Source organism: Coturnix japonica, chromosome 3, assembly GCF_001577835.2.
Source record: "Coturnix japonica isolate 7356 chromosome 3, Coturnix japonica 2.1, whole genome shotgun sequence".
NCBI lineage: Eukaryota > Metazoa > Chordata > Aves > Galliformes > Phasianidae > Coturnix > Coturnix japonica.
Window position 1 is genome coordinate 61,468,303 of NC_029518.1, and position 15,150 is coordinate 61,483,452.

At 38.0% G+C, this 15,150-nt stretch overlaps 1 protein-coding gene across 1 annotated transcript in view; it reads left to right on the forward strand.

The window, feature by feature from the left end:
- Positions 1-12,794, forward strand: part of SEC63 (SEC63 homolog, protein translocation regulator) — a 44,631-nt gene extending 31,837 nt beyond the window's left edge. The window contains exons 14-21 of the mRNA XM_015858596.1: positions 379-461; positions 2,376-2,435; positions 2,652-2,810; positions 3,516-3,674; positions 4,662-4,763; positions 9,793-9,891; positions 10,758-10,862; positions 11,337-12,794. Of these exons, the coding sequence (XP_015714082.1) occupies positions 379-461; positions 2,376-2,435; positions 2,652-2,810; positions 3,516-3,674; positions 4,662-4,763; positions 9,793-9,891; positions 10,758-10,862; positions 11,337-11,480 (911 nt within the window). The 3' untranslated portion in view covers positions 11,481-12,794. The remainder of the gene's footprint in view (positions 1-378; positions 462-2,375; positions 2,436-2,651; positions 2,811-3,515; positions 3,675-4,661; positions 4,764-9,792; positions 9,892-10,757; positions 10,863-11,336) is intronic.
- Positions 12,795-15,150: the final 2,356 nt, after the last annotated feature.

The window sequence follows — 15,150 nt, forward strand, 5'->3', positions numbered from 1 at the left end:
TCAAAGTTACAATTCCCGGAACTAATATAACAAGGTCCTTTTGGTCGCGTGTGGTATTTCATGTTCCTGAAATGTTACGCTTTAATATATATAACGCACAATATAATTGAATTATGGTTCCCACAACAGTCTTAACTTTGATTTATTTTCTAACTTGTCTGCAATTAAAATTTCAGACTCAATGTTGCTGTTTTATAGTTTGCTGGATTATTAGCCCTCATCCTGATAGTGCATTTGATGTTGTAAGATACTTACTAAAAATATTTTGAGATTGTATGCTTACATTTAGACATAACAAAGTCGTTTTTGTTTTTTTTTTCAGACAGAAAATAATATTTAATAAGCTTAATAGTTTTCTTGCTTTTCTTTTCATGCTAGTTTTGGATGATGAAGACAGCAACAATATAACAGTAGGTTCTCTTGTCACTGTTCTGGTCACACTAACGAGGCAGACCATGGCAGTAAGTATTAAGATTACTTGTTTGATAAGCTAACTGCAACTATGTGCTAATACACAAGCTTTTTTTTTTATTATTTATTGGGGAAATAATATGTTGCTTTGCAAATGTCACTGTGAAATTGCAATTTGAATCTGAGGACTTGTGCTCTTAAAACTCTCTTATATTTCTGCTTCTGAACGAGACAGCTGTCCTGGGGTTAAAGTCCAGCCAGACCCATTGCAGCTGACTAGGAAACAGTAAAAGAATATGACAGATAATACGACCCTGTGATTTTTAAACAACAGGAAAAAAAAAACATCCAGAAACTCAGTTCCTGAGCTAGCATAGAAGTGCTTGCTCTAATACTTAGGAAAATGTTTGAGATTGATTTTCCTTTATGTGGATTCATAATGCTAGAAATCCATTGATTTTTGGACATTTATGAAACTCAGTCCAGTGAAGGGTGGCATATATACAACAATATAAAGCAGATATGCTCCTGTCATATGAAGAAATTAGGAAACAGAAATGTGATTTGACCGAAATGATAATTCATCCTAATAATTAAACTTGTGCTTACTTATCTTAAAATGTAGTAATGATGTTCTTTGAACAACGAACTTAGAAATGACCAATTTTTACTCAACATAGCCTATAGTATAAATTTTTACATCCGCAATATTCAGATAATTGTTTTAGTAAGTGGAAAGTCTGTGTTAAGCCAGTAAGATAGGGCATAAAAGCATGAGCATAACTGCTGGGGACTAGGCTGCACACTGAAGCTTAACAGAAAGTAGTCTATATATGCTACAACATTGTGTTCATTTTGTGGAATTTCAGAATGTAGCATTTAGATATAACTGAAGATACTGTAAGTAGAAAGTTGATGCACCATGTCACTCTGCAGAAGAAAGCTGAACATTGTGAGTACATAATTTTGGCCTTGTGGCCTAAAAGGCCAACGGCATTCTGGGGTTCATTAAAAAGAGCACGGCCAGGAGGTCGAGGGAGGTGATCCTCCCTCTCTACTCTGCCCTGGTAAAGCCTCATCTGGAGTACTGTGTCCAGTTGTGGGCTCCCCAGTAGAAAAAAGACAGGGATCTCTTGGAAAGAGTCCCAGGGAGGGCCACAAAGATGGCGAAGGGTCATGTGAAGAGAGGTTAAGTGAACTGGGTCTGTTTAGCCTTGAGAAAAGAAGGCTGAGAGGGGACCTGATCCAGGTCTATAAATATCTGAGGTGTGGAGGGTAAAGTGGCAAGGCCAGGCTCTTTTCAGCAGTGTGTGGAGACAGGATAAGGGGAAACAGCCAGAAACTGGAGCATAGGAAGTTCCACACGAATGTGCACAAGAACTTGAGTGGTATCTCATATTCGCCATCATTCTATGAGACGCATCCTTAAATTTTTGGATGTTTTTTTTAATGTTTTTATGTTTTGAAGTAAGATGTACATGAAAATGTTCTTTTTATATAGTGATATGCCAGTCTGCAGCATAGTAATACTAATTGTGTTTTGTCTTAATGTTTCATATTTCTAGTTTAATTGTTGTCCTGTGTCCCTGAGTAGCAGTGCAGCTGTTAGTTTTTAATGCTCTGGCAATTGGAGCAGAATTTGCATTTTATTACTGCTTGATTTTGTGATGCAGAATTTCTGTTTTATAAGACAATCAAGTTCTCTGGAACAAGATGACACTTTTTTCTCTCTTTTTTTTTTTTTTTTTTTTGCTAAATTTCTTTTTAATGCTAGTGATGGAAAAATCCCAGACCAAATGTTTGAAATAGTGTTTAATTTTGGTGTGTTAATCCCCTGCAGTGTTGTCCTCTTTAGACCTGATTTCACTGTATTTAGCTTAAGTTCAACTATGTGTTCAGCTCTTTCATTATTCACTCTTTTGGTACAGAGTGGCACTAACGCTTTTCACATCTCTCTCTGTCAGGAAGTGTTTGAAAAGGAGCAGTCTATATGTTCGGCGGAAGAGCAACCAGCAGAAGATGGAGTAAGTTAAGAACAAATGTTCCTCTTGCCTAACTGAAAGAAACTCTCTTGAGTTGCTCATCTTGCATTTCTCAAGTATCTTTTTCAGAGACGCCTACTAGGTGTCTCTTGAACTCTGCTTTCTAACTTTGGTTCTCAGCTAAAATGCTTGAAGTATAGTGAATGCCTGAAATGTTGATGAACAGAAAAAAATACTTTAAATACTGCTTTCTTGCAGCAAGGAGACAGCAACAAAATTAAGAGCAAAGGATGGCAACAAAAGAATAAAGGAACCAAGAAAGCTGCAAAATCAAAGAAAAAGAAGCCAGTGAAAAAGAAACCTGTGCCACCTTCGTTGCAGCCACCAAAACAGCAGAAGCAAAAGCAAGCTAATGGGGTAGCTCATAGATTCATTGATATTTTAATTTTATGTTCAGTTTATCGTTCCTAAACTGACAGTTTCTTTGTCTCTTAATTCTATTCTTCTCTAAAGTATGTTGTCTGAAATACTTTCTTTTCTGAAATTTAAAAATTAGTGGTAAAATTTTAGGTAATAACCCTAGTAGTATTTCTTGTGGCCCACTGGAAGTTGTGCCTATCTAGTTTAGAAGGTTGTCGTCTTCTTTGCTTTTTATTAGTTTTCTTATGCTGCCATCTGGGAGATGAACAGTTCTATACCTTTTGCTTTTCATTTTTGGACAAAAAGGAGGATGGGGCTTTCCTCCAGTAAATTAAGTAGATTTAGTACCTTTACGATTGGTCTGCATGGTGTTTTCTTCATCTCTCAGGCTGTGCTGTATGTATTTTTCTTGCATTCACTCTGGTTTTTATATAATTTCTTTGAAGTGCCACCTGAGAATCAAACTCAGTTTTCTTCTATTTATGTTGTGGATATCATACAGAAAAGAAACATTGCTTCCCTGTTGCCCCTAAGACTTGTGGACTAAAAATAATCTTCACTGTACACATTCTCTGTGACATAGGAGGAGTGTCCAAGTAGGAAGTGATGGCCATGACCTTGAAACAAGTGCTGTTAATGCCACATACTATGATAATACAGACAAACTAAGAGTTGTTTTTTTGTTGTTATTTTCCCCACTAGGAAGTAGTTGCAAAAGAAGAAGAAGAAGAGATCTCTGATAAAGGAAGTGAGTCTGAAGAAGAAGAAACAAACAGGGACTCTCAAAGTGAGAAAGATGATGGAAGTGACAGGGAATCTGACAGAGAACAAGATGAGAAACAAAACAAAGACGATGAAGCTGTAAGTCTTTTTTTTCTTTTTTTCTTTTTCTTTTCTTTTAAGGGGTAATGTTGCCACTGGGGCTCAGAGAAAATGCTTTTTAATCCTCTAGCATCCCCTCAGGCTAGGCAACACTAGAATGAAGGAATAATGTTGGTACTCTAGAGGTTTTCAGTCCACATTCTGGCAGAAAAGCTTTGTCTGTTTTAGAGAGAGCAGTGAAATGTCTTTGAAGCATGGACAGAAAGCTTAAAAATGACATGAGAAAATAACTTCACAACAATAAGAAACATAACAATCTTTCTTTCAGCTTAATTTGATTATTAACTGCTACAGATTGTGAAATAAAACCTCTCCTTTGAACTTCATTTTTTATATACAGTTATTGTTGCATACTGTTGCAAGTATCCAGTAGTTGAAGGAAGTTGTACATGCTTGATATGAAAACTTTACTGTTAATTATTGGCTTAGTCATTTGAAACTGTGGCTGAAGAGCTTACAATTGAGAATGAGGCATTATGGGTGTAGATGGCTTCTGCACTGCAGGTCTTGCAGTAGAAGACTCGATAGGCAGCTGGAGGCCTCATAGAGGATAAAAACAAGCTCCTGATTTGAAAAAATAAAATCATCAGGACACTTACAGCTTAGATAGTCAAGTGCTTATAGGTAGTGATGCAGAGGAGGATTCTAAAGACTGCGCCCAAGACCTGCAGATCTGGGATTTGTTTTTGTGGTGTTTTTTTTTTTTTTTAAATACTTATGAGTGATCTCAAGTTTTACTGTTTCTCCATTGCTTGTTGGCTTTTTGTTTTTTTTTTTTTAATTGTACTTTATAACTTAATCTTTATGCTACTCCCTTTCATAATATATATAATGTAGCATAGTGTAAGAACTTGTCAGTGACAGCTTTTTCATGGATAAACATACTTATATTTTTATATATTGTTATATGTATTGTTGCCACGAGATGGCTAGTGCATAGTAACTCTTTAAATTTCTGTTTGACAGGAATGGCAAGAATTACAGCAAAGTATACAGAGAAAAGAACGAGCCCTTCTTGAAACCAAGTCAAAGATAACACATCCTGTTTACAGTCTCTTTTTTCCTGAGGTCAGTAACAGAAAACTTTTACGGTTGTGAATCATGAGAATTTATATAATTAATTGTTCTCCATATATTTGTACAGAAAATTCGAGGCTTTTTAAAGAGTCTTTTTTAATACTTGAAAAAGTTGCTAACCTTCAATTTAAAAAGTCTTAATTTCTAAAATCCTCTTAACTTCCCTCAGATATTTTCATAAAATCTACTGATGCGTTATTCTTTCTCCCCAGAGACTTGCAAAAGTTCTTTCTGACAGCAACAAAGCTAAGGTTTTTTTTTCTGCTGATTTATTGCATAAGGATAAAATCAGAATTAATTTTTTCTCCTACAGGGTTCTAATTTATAGTACTTTTCTTCCTTTTGTGCTATGGAGCATGAAAGCACAGCAGCAGCTCTAATACAGAATTAAGGTATAACAATACTTGCTCTATAGCAAAGTGGTAGGATCTGAGAGAGGGGAGTTCCTGACCTGTCCTGTGAACAGTAGTGACAGCAGAAGTCGATTAGAGCACTGGTAGTTCTGGCTTGCTGCTTGACTTCTAGTCTTACTGCAACAGTGTGGTAGCATCACAAGGGTGAAGTTGGAGAGGAAGTCATGGAAGTTGGAGAGGGTTAGCAAAGCTGCCCCTGTACAAGGGTGTATTCTGGAATTGGGTCAAGCCAGTCACAGACCAGTCTTGTCTGTTGAGCTTAAAAACACAAGGGCAGGTTTAAGGAGGTGTCAGAGAAAGGAGATGGAGATGTATTTAAGAATAGTGCTTTCAGGACTGGAGTGTTTGGGCTTGCTTTTTCTCTGGGCCAGTAGTTCAAATGGTTCCCTTTGCTCCCCTGTTGATTGACTTAGGGAGCTAACCTAGGATTTCTTCTGCATTTCTCCAGTTTGGTAACTGGAGGGTATGAAAAGCTTGTGCTTCCTTTTCTGGTTTAAAGGAGTTGACTGGGATGAGGAAGAACAGGAAAACATGGGTGAAGAGTGTTGTGTATTTATTTTTCTTCTTCACTCCCCAAGACTCTTTTAGCACATGCCTGTTGCATGTGCAGCACACACCTTTTTGTCCCTGTGCTTGAGTTCCTATTATTCCTGTTGCTTTTCACCAGATCTGCCAATGTTAGGAAGCAAAGTGTGGGAAAAATGAGTCTTCTGGACCTCAGCAGAGGTGAGGGTGTAATTGTAAGATCAGGGATTTGACCAATTAGCCTTTATTTTCTTATGTGATTGCTTCTTAATTGTTTCTAAGGAGCCAGGCAATATGTACAACTATACCAAAGAAACTGTCATCTTAAAGACCTTAGGTGAGAGTTGTGCTGCCTCATGATGTCCAATTTTGTAACAGCTAATCTTAATGCTCAGTGAGTAAGTGCTAAGCCCAGGGCCAGAGGGGTGCTGACAATTAGTATTTCTCTCTTTTATTGCATCAAGGTTTCCAGGCTTCAATCAGAGACTTTGCTTTTACTTGCTCTTAAGTAATAAGCTGCCTAAACCTCAGCTGTGTTACACACAGCTGCTGATGGATTTTGTGATTAAAAACAAAACGCAGTACTGTGGCTAAAAAAAAAAAATATATAGGACTGAACTGAATGTTTGAACTTGAAAGATACATGTGTTATCCCATGGTATCACAGTTAGAAGTTTTCCAGTCTTCACTGATTTCCTGAAAGTTAAGTGCAGCTGTACTTAGTACTGTAGTTGGAGCATATTCAAACTTGTAAAATCTGAAGAACAAAACACTTTGGGTAATTCTTTTTCCCCCTCTGTGATTTCTACTGTTACTTATATTGTGGTCACTGCCAGTTCAGAGGTGTTAAGGATGAAGTGTTGTATCAATCCCTGTATTTCCAAGGTTTATGGATGTCTGAGTGTAGCTGAGCCTCATACAATGGTCCTCAGGTGGCATTCCTAACACCATCATCTAAGTTTTTAGGCAGTTGATTACTTTGCCAGTGATGAATCTTTAATCTATGCAGGTTCCTAAATAATTATCTTCTGCTTCCACATCCGTAAATCCAGAAAGTGCACAGATTGTAGTTTTGACATTTTTAGGTAGAAACTGGTCCTAGTATTCCAATTTCATGAACATATTGGTTCACTAGCATGCCAAACCTTGCACCCATCTGTTAAAGGGCATTTTGCCCATTTGCCTGTTAGCTTGCCAGATTTTCACAGGCATAAACTTGAAATTCTACCCAATGAGAGAGCAGAAAATGACACTCTTGCACAGTTGTCCTTTCTGTAAAAAATTACTTTGTGTTCAAGAGCTCTACTTCCAAAGAGTTTACTCCGTAGAATCCTTTGCATGTTACATTAATTAATGTCTTTTTGATCTATAACCTGGTGTCAGCAGAGATAGTTAAGTTTCTTCCTAGTAGCTGGTATGTTGCTGTGTTTTGGGTTTAGGATGAGAATAATGCTGATAACACACCAGTGTTTTAGCTTTTACTGAGCAATGATGACACAGAGTCAAGGACGTTTCAGCCTCTCGTGTTGCCCTGCCAAAAAGTAGCTGGGAGGGGTCAGAAGCAGGACAGCAGACCCAGGGTGGCCAGGGGGATAATCCCATACCATGTGACATTATGCTGAACAATAAAAGTGGGGGGAGTTAACTTGTGGTGGTACTTGTAGGCATCATTGTGTGGTGAGCAGTTGCACTGTGCATCACTTATTTAACTTACATATGCACAACTTACACTGGTTGGCTTTCTGTTCTTAGAGCCTTCTTGGCCAGGAAGTAAACATCTCTACTTCTTCACTACGACTGCTAAGGAAATGGACAATGTATTTATTGCTGAAATTTACAGTTAAAATAATTTATGACTTGTAATCATATGGGGCAGTTACAAGTAAAATCGCTGAGAATAGTTGAAACAAAAGCTGCTTTTAACTAATTCTGGTCCCCAGTAGCGGCCAAATAGTTTTGTATCCTGTTCTGGGCCTGCTGTTGTAAACACACTAAGTAATGAAGTTGCTTTGCTGAGATACAGTTGCTTTTACTTTTATACATTGTAGAATGGACATTAACATATTGAGTTAATTTTATATTCCTTTGCTCTGGGATGGAGCGGTGCCAATCAGGGGCTTTTGGTTGATGGTGCATGTTCTGCTGTTATAAATCTATAGTTTGCTAGTTGAATATTTCAGTGAGATGATGGTAATCCTTTCTTGCATAGAAATTAGCCACTAGCCAATTTTAAAGAAAAAAATTAAATTATTCAAGGTTTTTATAAATTATTTTCTACCATTATCATTTAGATTTCAGACCAGGTTCTAAAGTGTTCGAAAAGGGAAAAAATACCACAGAATTTTGGACTATATAGGGGGGGGGGAAAGATCATCATCTAATTCTACATGTTAGCAGCATTTGATTTCCACCTGTGGAATTTGGACAAGGCTCAGCAGTGTTGTCAAAGCCCTCCGCACCCTTCCAGTTAGTCCTTCCAATATTGTTAGATTTAAATAAAGAACAAAAGAGCAGCATTCTTGAAGCACTGAAACATCCTACGCTGTGGTTGGTGTTGTAAATACACAAAAATTCTGCTTTGGAGCTCAACTTGCACAGCTTTCATAAGACATCCTCTTTAGGGCTTCACTCTGTTACATACCTAACCAGTTACCAGACTGTCAAGAGTGTGTTGAAATTGTCTCATAACACAGCAGTGTAACATTTGGATCATCTAAAGGGCATAGGGTGTTTTGTCCCCATTTTCTCCTTAAGGGTAAGTTTATGCTGTTGTGACTATTGCCGAGCTACTTCTCTCCTTCTGCTCCTTATCCTCACTGTTTTATTTTTGTCTGTCTGTCTCTGTACTATTTACTTTACTCTTTTTATTATTTATTTGTTTTTTGAAGAGATGATTTAACGGGATAATTGAAACTTGCATTGTGATACTAAACTAGCCTTCCAATAGAAAGCTTTTATTATTTTATTAAATCAACACTGATGATTTTGTTGCTCTAAAACATGATATTAGAGGGTTAGCCAAAAAGGAGTGGTGCTTAAAGGAGTGATGGTAAGGAGCTGTACAGTCATTTCCCATTTGAGAGTGGTTGCTGCTGAACTGCACCACAGTCTTAAGAATCGGACTCCAGTTAAGGGATAAACTATTATTTCTTCATGGCAACTTGCTGTCTTTTATGAGGGGTGGCACGCATTTCATTTTAATTTGTTTAGGGATTCTGCTTTAGTACCTTGAAACCTGTAGTTCTTTGAAAAGCTGTGTATGATAAACAACAGTCCAGTGTCTTTTACCAATATCAATATTGCCTACAGTTCCTTGAAGTGGAACACTGCCCTGTCCAAATTCCAGCTTTCAGCAGGTTCCCATCTTTTGGAGGGGGAGGAACAAACTGAGGCAACACGTGCTTTCCTGAAAATGATTCTTTACTGGGAAGAGTACATTAAACTGTCATGTTGCATGCTTTGCTGTGCATGCTTTTCATCCACGCTGGGTTTCTGTCAGAAGACCCAAGGTACTATTATATGGAATGGATGGTGTTGCTGCAGTATGAAATTTGCTCAGTAATCCTCTGTGGGCACAGTTCACAGAATGAATCACAGAATGACCTGGGTTGGAAGGGACCTCAAGGATCATGAAGCTCCAACCCCCCTGCCTGGCAGGGCTGCCAGACTTACATGTTTACTAGATCAGGTTGCCCAGGGCCCCATCCAACCTGGCCTTGAACACCTCCAGGGATGGGGCATCCACAACCTCCCTGGGCAGCCTGTTCCAGGACCTAACCACTCTCCTAGTGAAGACACCATTCTTCAGAATGGTTCTGTGACTAACACAGTATCTTAGGCTGACTATATGGAATGAAGCTTTCAGAGTCAAACAGCTACTTGTGATAACCTGATTGCTTTTGGTATGTAGCATATACTGTTTATTTTTTTAATACAAAAGTTTTTAACCCCTCCTTTCAGCTTCACCCAATGCACATAAACCTTTGTATTGTGAGACCCAGTGAATCGTAACTACCAGTTGTAAAGTGTAGAAGCATCTGACTTTCCTTTTTTACTATTCTATTTTCTTTCCTTTATGAAAGGAAAAACAAGAGTGGTGGTGGCTGTATATTGCCGATCGGAAGGAGCAGATGCTAATATGTATGCCATATCATGTTTGTACACTAAAAGATAAAGAAGAGGTAAGTACTGGAAGAATTTACTTTTTGAATACTACAGAACCACACTGGAGCGTCTCACGGTGTGCAAATACACTTAATTGATTTAAATTTTAATTGTCATACTTCATACCAGGAAACAAATGTCACTGTTCTGATAGAAGCAGACAGGAGCCTTTTAAGTGTGAAAATTGCTAATGGAAAAAAATGAAAAAATAATTTAAGAGGCCTTTTAACTTTGTTTCCAGATCGTAATTTCTTTTTGTGATATCAAAAGCTGATGAAAACAAATATTCATACAAAACGATCATCTTTAGAGAAAGTTATTGGAATGTATGAGAAATACCAAGTACCCTTTTTGTGTAAAACAGAAGCTGTGACAGATTAATTAGCTGCAGCTCGTATGAGCCTTTCTGAGACCATAACTTTGTTCTGTGCTCTGGTTTTATTCTGGAAACTGGAGATTTGGTGTATTTTGTACTTTCAAAATGGATTTTGTGTTCCAATTCAAATAACAGGAGAGTTAAAGCTGATGCTTCCAGCAGACCGATTCTTAAACCTCTTTGGATTTTGAAGATTTATGAAACATACAACAGGGTGATGTCATGTACTGAACAGTGTAGAGCTACTTTGGTCTAAATCGGGGGGGGGGGAGGAAATGATTCATTATCTGTCTTTAATGGGAGTTACTGTTCTTGGGAATTGCGTTTCTGTTCTGCAGGCGTTTTATTGTGTAGAGATTCTCAGATATGTGTCGCTCATAAGAAACTTTTAAAAGATATATGTATTTTTATGTAGTAGTACATATTGTTCATTACAGTACTCGGTTATTTGTTTTAATGTGCTACTACAAAGCAGTAATAACTCATGGAGCGATTTCTGTTTTGCAGGTAGAGCTGAAATTCCCAGCGCCAGGCAAGCCTGGAAACTATCAGTACACAGTTTATTTAAGATCAGATTCGTATATGGGGTTGGACCAGATTAAACCATTGAAGGTGATGTTTAATTGTATTGTGTGTTGGCTGTTAAAAAGAAACAACCAAAACCAAACAGAAAGCCCCATTATCTTTAGGAATTCAATATGTTCTAATTTTAATATGTCTTATTTAATCTGCCTGATCCCAGTGGTGGAAACACTATGTTGGGTTAAATAGAACTAAGGTTTGTAATGCTTCCCAGTGTGTGCATTTTAACACTTTTTTTTTCTTTCACATTGCAGAATTTCTGCAATATAATTTGCTCTGGCCTTGTGTCTCGAGCTCTGCCATGCAATTTCTCTCTGCTTACATACATCCAGTTAATGAGAAAATTTAGCATGCCTTTTTACCAGAAACAGAATCTTTTTAACTGTTAGTTTTATGCAGCATGTCCTTCTTACTTTTGCTTTTATTCTATCAAAATGGTTTGTATTTTCCATAACTGTTTTTTCCCCCTCTTTTCTTTCTTTCTTTTTCCTAATTCAATTACAGCTGGAAGTTCATGAAGCAAAACCAGTGCCAGAAAATCATCCACAATGGGATACAGCAATAGAAGGTGATGAGGACCAGGAAGACAGCGAGGGCTTTGAAGACAGCTTTGAGGAAGAAGAGGAAGAGGAGGAAGATGATGATTAAAACAGTACCATTAATTAACTACGATATCTGCACACACTGCAAACTCTTGGTCTGACTGTGGAACTGTACAGTGAACAAGAAACACAGTGCAGAAGCTTTGAGAAGGCTGAATTTAATTTTTCTGTACCAATTAAGAGTGCATTATGTAACTTCTCAGTGGAGGTGAAACAAATCTGTTGCCATTGATACAACCTTGGAATATGCTTACGGCTCATTATAGCCTTCAAGTGCAGGATGGTGCATTTGTTTCAATTCAAAATAAAAGCTTTTTTATTATAAATATCTGGAAGTGTGGGCTATGTATCGTCTGATGAGTTTAGGGTCCAATTTAAATAAGAGGTACTACTAGCTAGGAGGAAACTGAAAATCCAATTTTCTGCATTAGAAGTTTATTTTAGAAGACATTTTGGTAAAGTTGACATTTCACATCTCTGTTGACTGAAACGACGTCTGCTCAACTTTCAAACTCGATTTTGTGGTATTCTTTCAATATTTTGCTGTGATCCTGCTCACATCATTCATTGCTTTAAAAAATCTGTTTTACTTAACTCGATGAGTATAAATTAACATCATACCTATTGCCGCATTCCACATATACCAGAGGGCTGCTTTTTTAGGACTCTTGTCTTTTTATGCCCAAGATAATCATGGAAATCAAACTTTTTTGACTCTGGCTTAAAACATTTTTAAGCCTTTATTTCACCAGGCCAGCAGAAGCTCTGAATCTTTTGATAAATGAAATGCCTGAAGGCATCTTTGCGACCATGTGCTACATAAGTTGGAGGCTTTTATTTAATGCCTTTGTGAAAGGTAAATGCTGGAAAGCCAAAAGTACAACATGCGGAAAGAGTGCACGTTGTGTATCAGTTTAGAGTTCTCATCCAACAGACTGGAAAAATGGATGCCTGTTTTCAATTGTAATAATGTGCATCTAATAAAATTGGAGGTATTTTGTTTTCAGTCTCATTCAGGTCTGTAAATAAGACAGTGATTCTTCCCAACCCATTTAGAAAGAAGATTAGATATTGAGTTCAGGGAAGAGAGATTCAGGACCGTTGATTTATTGAGTGACTTGTCGAAAGCAACAGACAGATCCTTCCTCTTCTCAACTATGACAGTGTGATGGTGTGAGACATGGGATAAGTTGTCACACAGAGAAAACTCCATCCTATGAAAATCACCCAAGGCCAGGTCAGCTGTGCACTAATTTGTGACCTTGTTTATTAAAAAGGGATGTCACTTTAAATGCAAATTTACATTGATATATTCTTTGTAATTGCAATAGTTGCAAATAAAATTTGAAAATGTTCTAAATGAGGTTATGGTATCTTTCCAAGTACTTCTGAAGTGCAATATCATACAGGAAAAGCTTGTACGGCTTTGACAGTGTCAGGTGTTCAAGCTCAAGTGTGAAGTCTAGGTCTACTTTAAGTGACTTGTACACTTGTCATCTTTTAACTCTGTGTTTCATTTGCAAAATACAGTAAAGAATTTGCAATAAAAAGCACCGGTTGCATTCTAGTCTTTCAAGCCAGAAATTGCTCTGGTGAGTGACGTGCATGAAGAATAGGTGTGGGGTGCTACCATCGAGCAGGCAAAATGAATGCCAAACTTGCATTGTTCTACCAGAGCAATGCATAGTATGTGTGCTGTTGTGAAGAGTTGGAAAGAGTTAGGAGAGAACAATGATAATAAGAGCATGGGAAGAGGGGGGCGCACTCTCAACTGCCGGTTTCTATATTTTACTATGAGATGTTGAGTGCGGTAGTTTCCTAGGCATAACTTTGAAGCATCTACTATCGCTTCAGCATAAGTAGACTCTCTCCCTTCTGTTGGAGATCAGAGCAGGTCCTGCCACTCAAGCAGAGGAGCTGTTGTTGCCTCCAGGGCTTATAGAAGCCAATTCCATGGACACCTGCTTGGACTGGAAGAGGCAGGTGAGTGGTGCAGCATCTCTGGCCTCTCTTGCTTCTGGCCCAGCTTAAATATCAGTGTGGGAAGCGGTGACTTGTGGCTGGCGGATGTAAGTACGAGGAAGTAGATGTAGGGTGGATGAACTCTGCTTGGTGAAATGTGGGCTCTGTTTGAAGTAGATACATGTAAGTAAAAGGGACAAGTTATAAAATTGACTTTTGTTTGCATAAAATGACATAAGCCTCCTGCCTCCCAAACGTTGTCAGTGGTCAATTAACACTAAACAAAATGTCACAGTACCTCTTTCTGGTCTGCTGCACGATGACTATAAAGCTACAGTCGTGTGAAATCGTAATAGACCCTTTCAGAACGTATTTGTGAGAGAAGAAACTCTGATTTGTACAGAAAAAAACAATACTTCTATTTAAAATCGCTTAATTTCAGTAATTGCAGCTTTTCCTCCAGCAGGGGGAACCAGGGGTACGAATTTCTTCAGGAACCACTGGAACTGTTCCATTGGATGCCTTGCTGGTTTTTATTCGTGGCTTTGGTTTTGTTTCTCTCCCCCCTCCCCCTTTTATCTGGAGGTGAAAGGCATAGATGAGGGTTTATTTAATCTACCTGTTTTGTTTTTCACTGTTGCTTGTTTAAGACTCCTGTTTTCCCCTCTCTATATGTATTTTTTATGTCTGTTTATCGGTATCATTTAAAAACTAGTGAGGAAAATCCATTCTAAGATAGGAATACTTATAAAGTTATTTAAAGATGGAGCCCATGGGATGGGAAAGGCGGTTTCCTTTAAGTATCAGGAATTAGTGTATTAACAAACCCATCCTGAGGCTTAAGTATTACCTACTGTGTCATACTGGGGCCTTAGGAAGTTGGGGAACAAGCACAAAGAAAGGTGTATGGGATGGCTTTGGGTGATTTCAGCTGGGTATTGAATCCAGATGTGATATCAAAATTGCTCCCATTGGATATCTAACCATTATTTAGGTGGAAGAAATAATTTCCTGCAGATATCATTCATCTTTGTCACTTAGTTAACAAGTGGAACAGTTAACAGCAATGAAAATCATCATAAATCTAATTAGCATAATAGATTGTAAGGCTAATTATAATCTTTTTAAGCCAAGTTACTCACACTCTACTTAGAATTTAATTTCACATGTGTACTGAATCAAGAAGCACTTTCAGCTCCTGTGTACAACCCTTCCACATGTATGCTCTGATAATTAAACAGGGAAGTTCCATCGCTGATGTCAAATTTAATGGCACAAAGGAGACTTCATGGGCCACCTCGAGTAATTGTTTTAAAATCACCCGCTATTTCTTCCAAATAAGGTATGAGAGCTTTCCTGCCCATGGTCTTTAGGACCCCTCCAGACCCTGGCCATTCCGTGATCTGTGCTGAGATGCCATTCACCCGACAGTAAGAGGTGTGGAAGGCCAACAGCATGTTGTTTATTGACTGTTCTATTTTTTCTTTCACAGCATGCAATCATTTCTCCATGCCTTGATCACAGCTATGGAATTTGTGCTGTCTAATGTATGCATGTGCAGTAAATTAAGCTCAAATTGAATGACCGATTTCTTTACAGCTGAAGCTCCATTAATTACCATGCGTAAATCACATTAGATGAGATTAGACTGTAATGGCTGTAAAATAGGCGCTGTCCATGACAGAGTGGTGAGATTCAGAGGCCCAGGTGACAATCAGTTGTGTCCTTTTGAAATGAAGGGATGAAATGTGGTA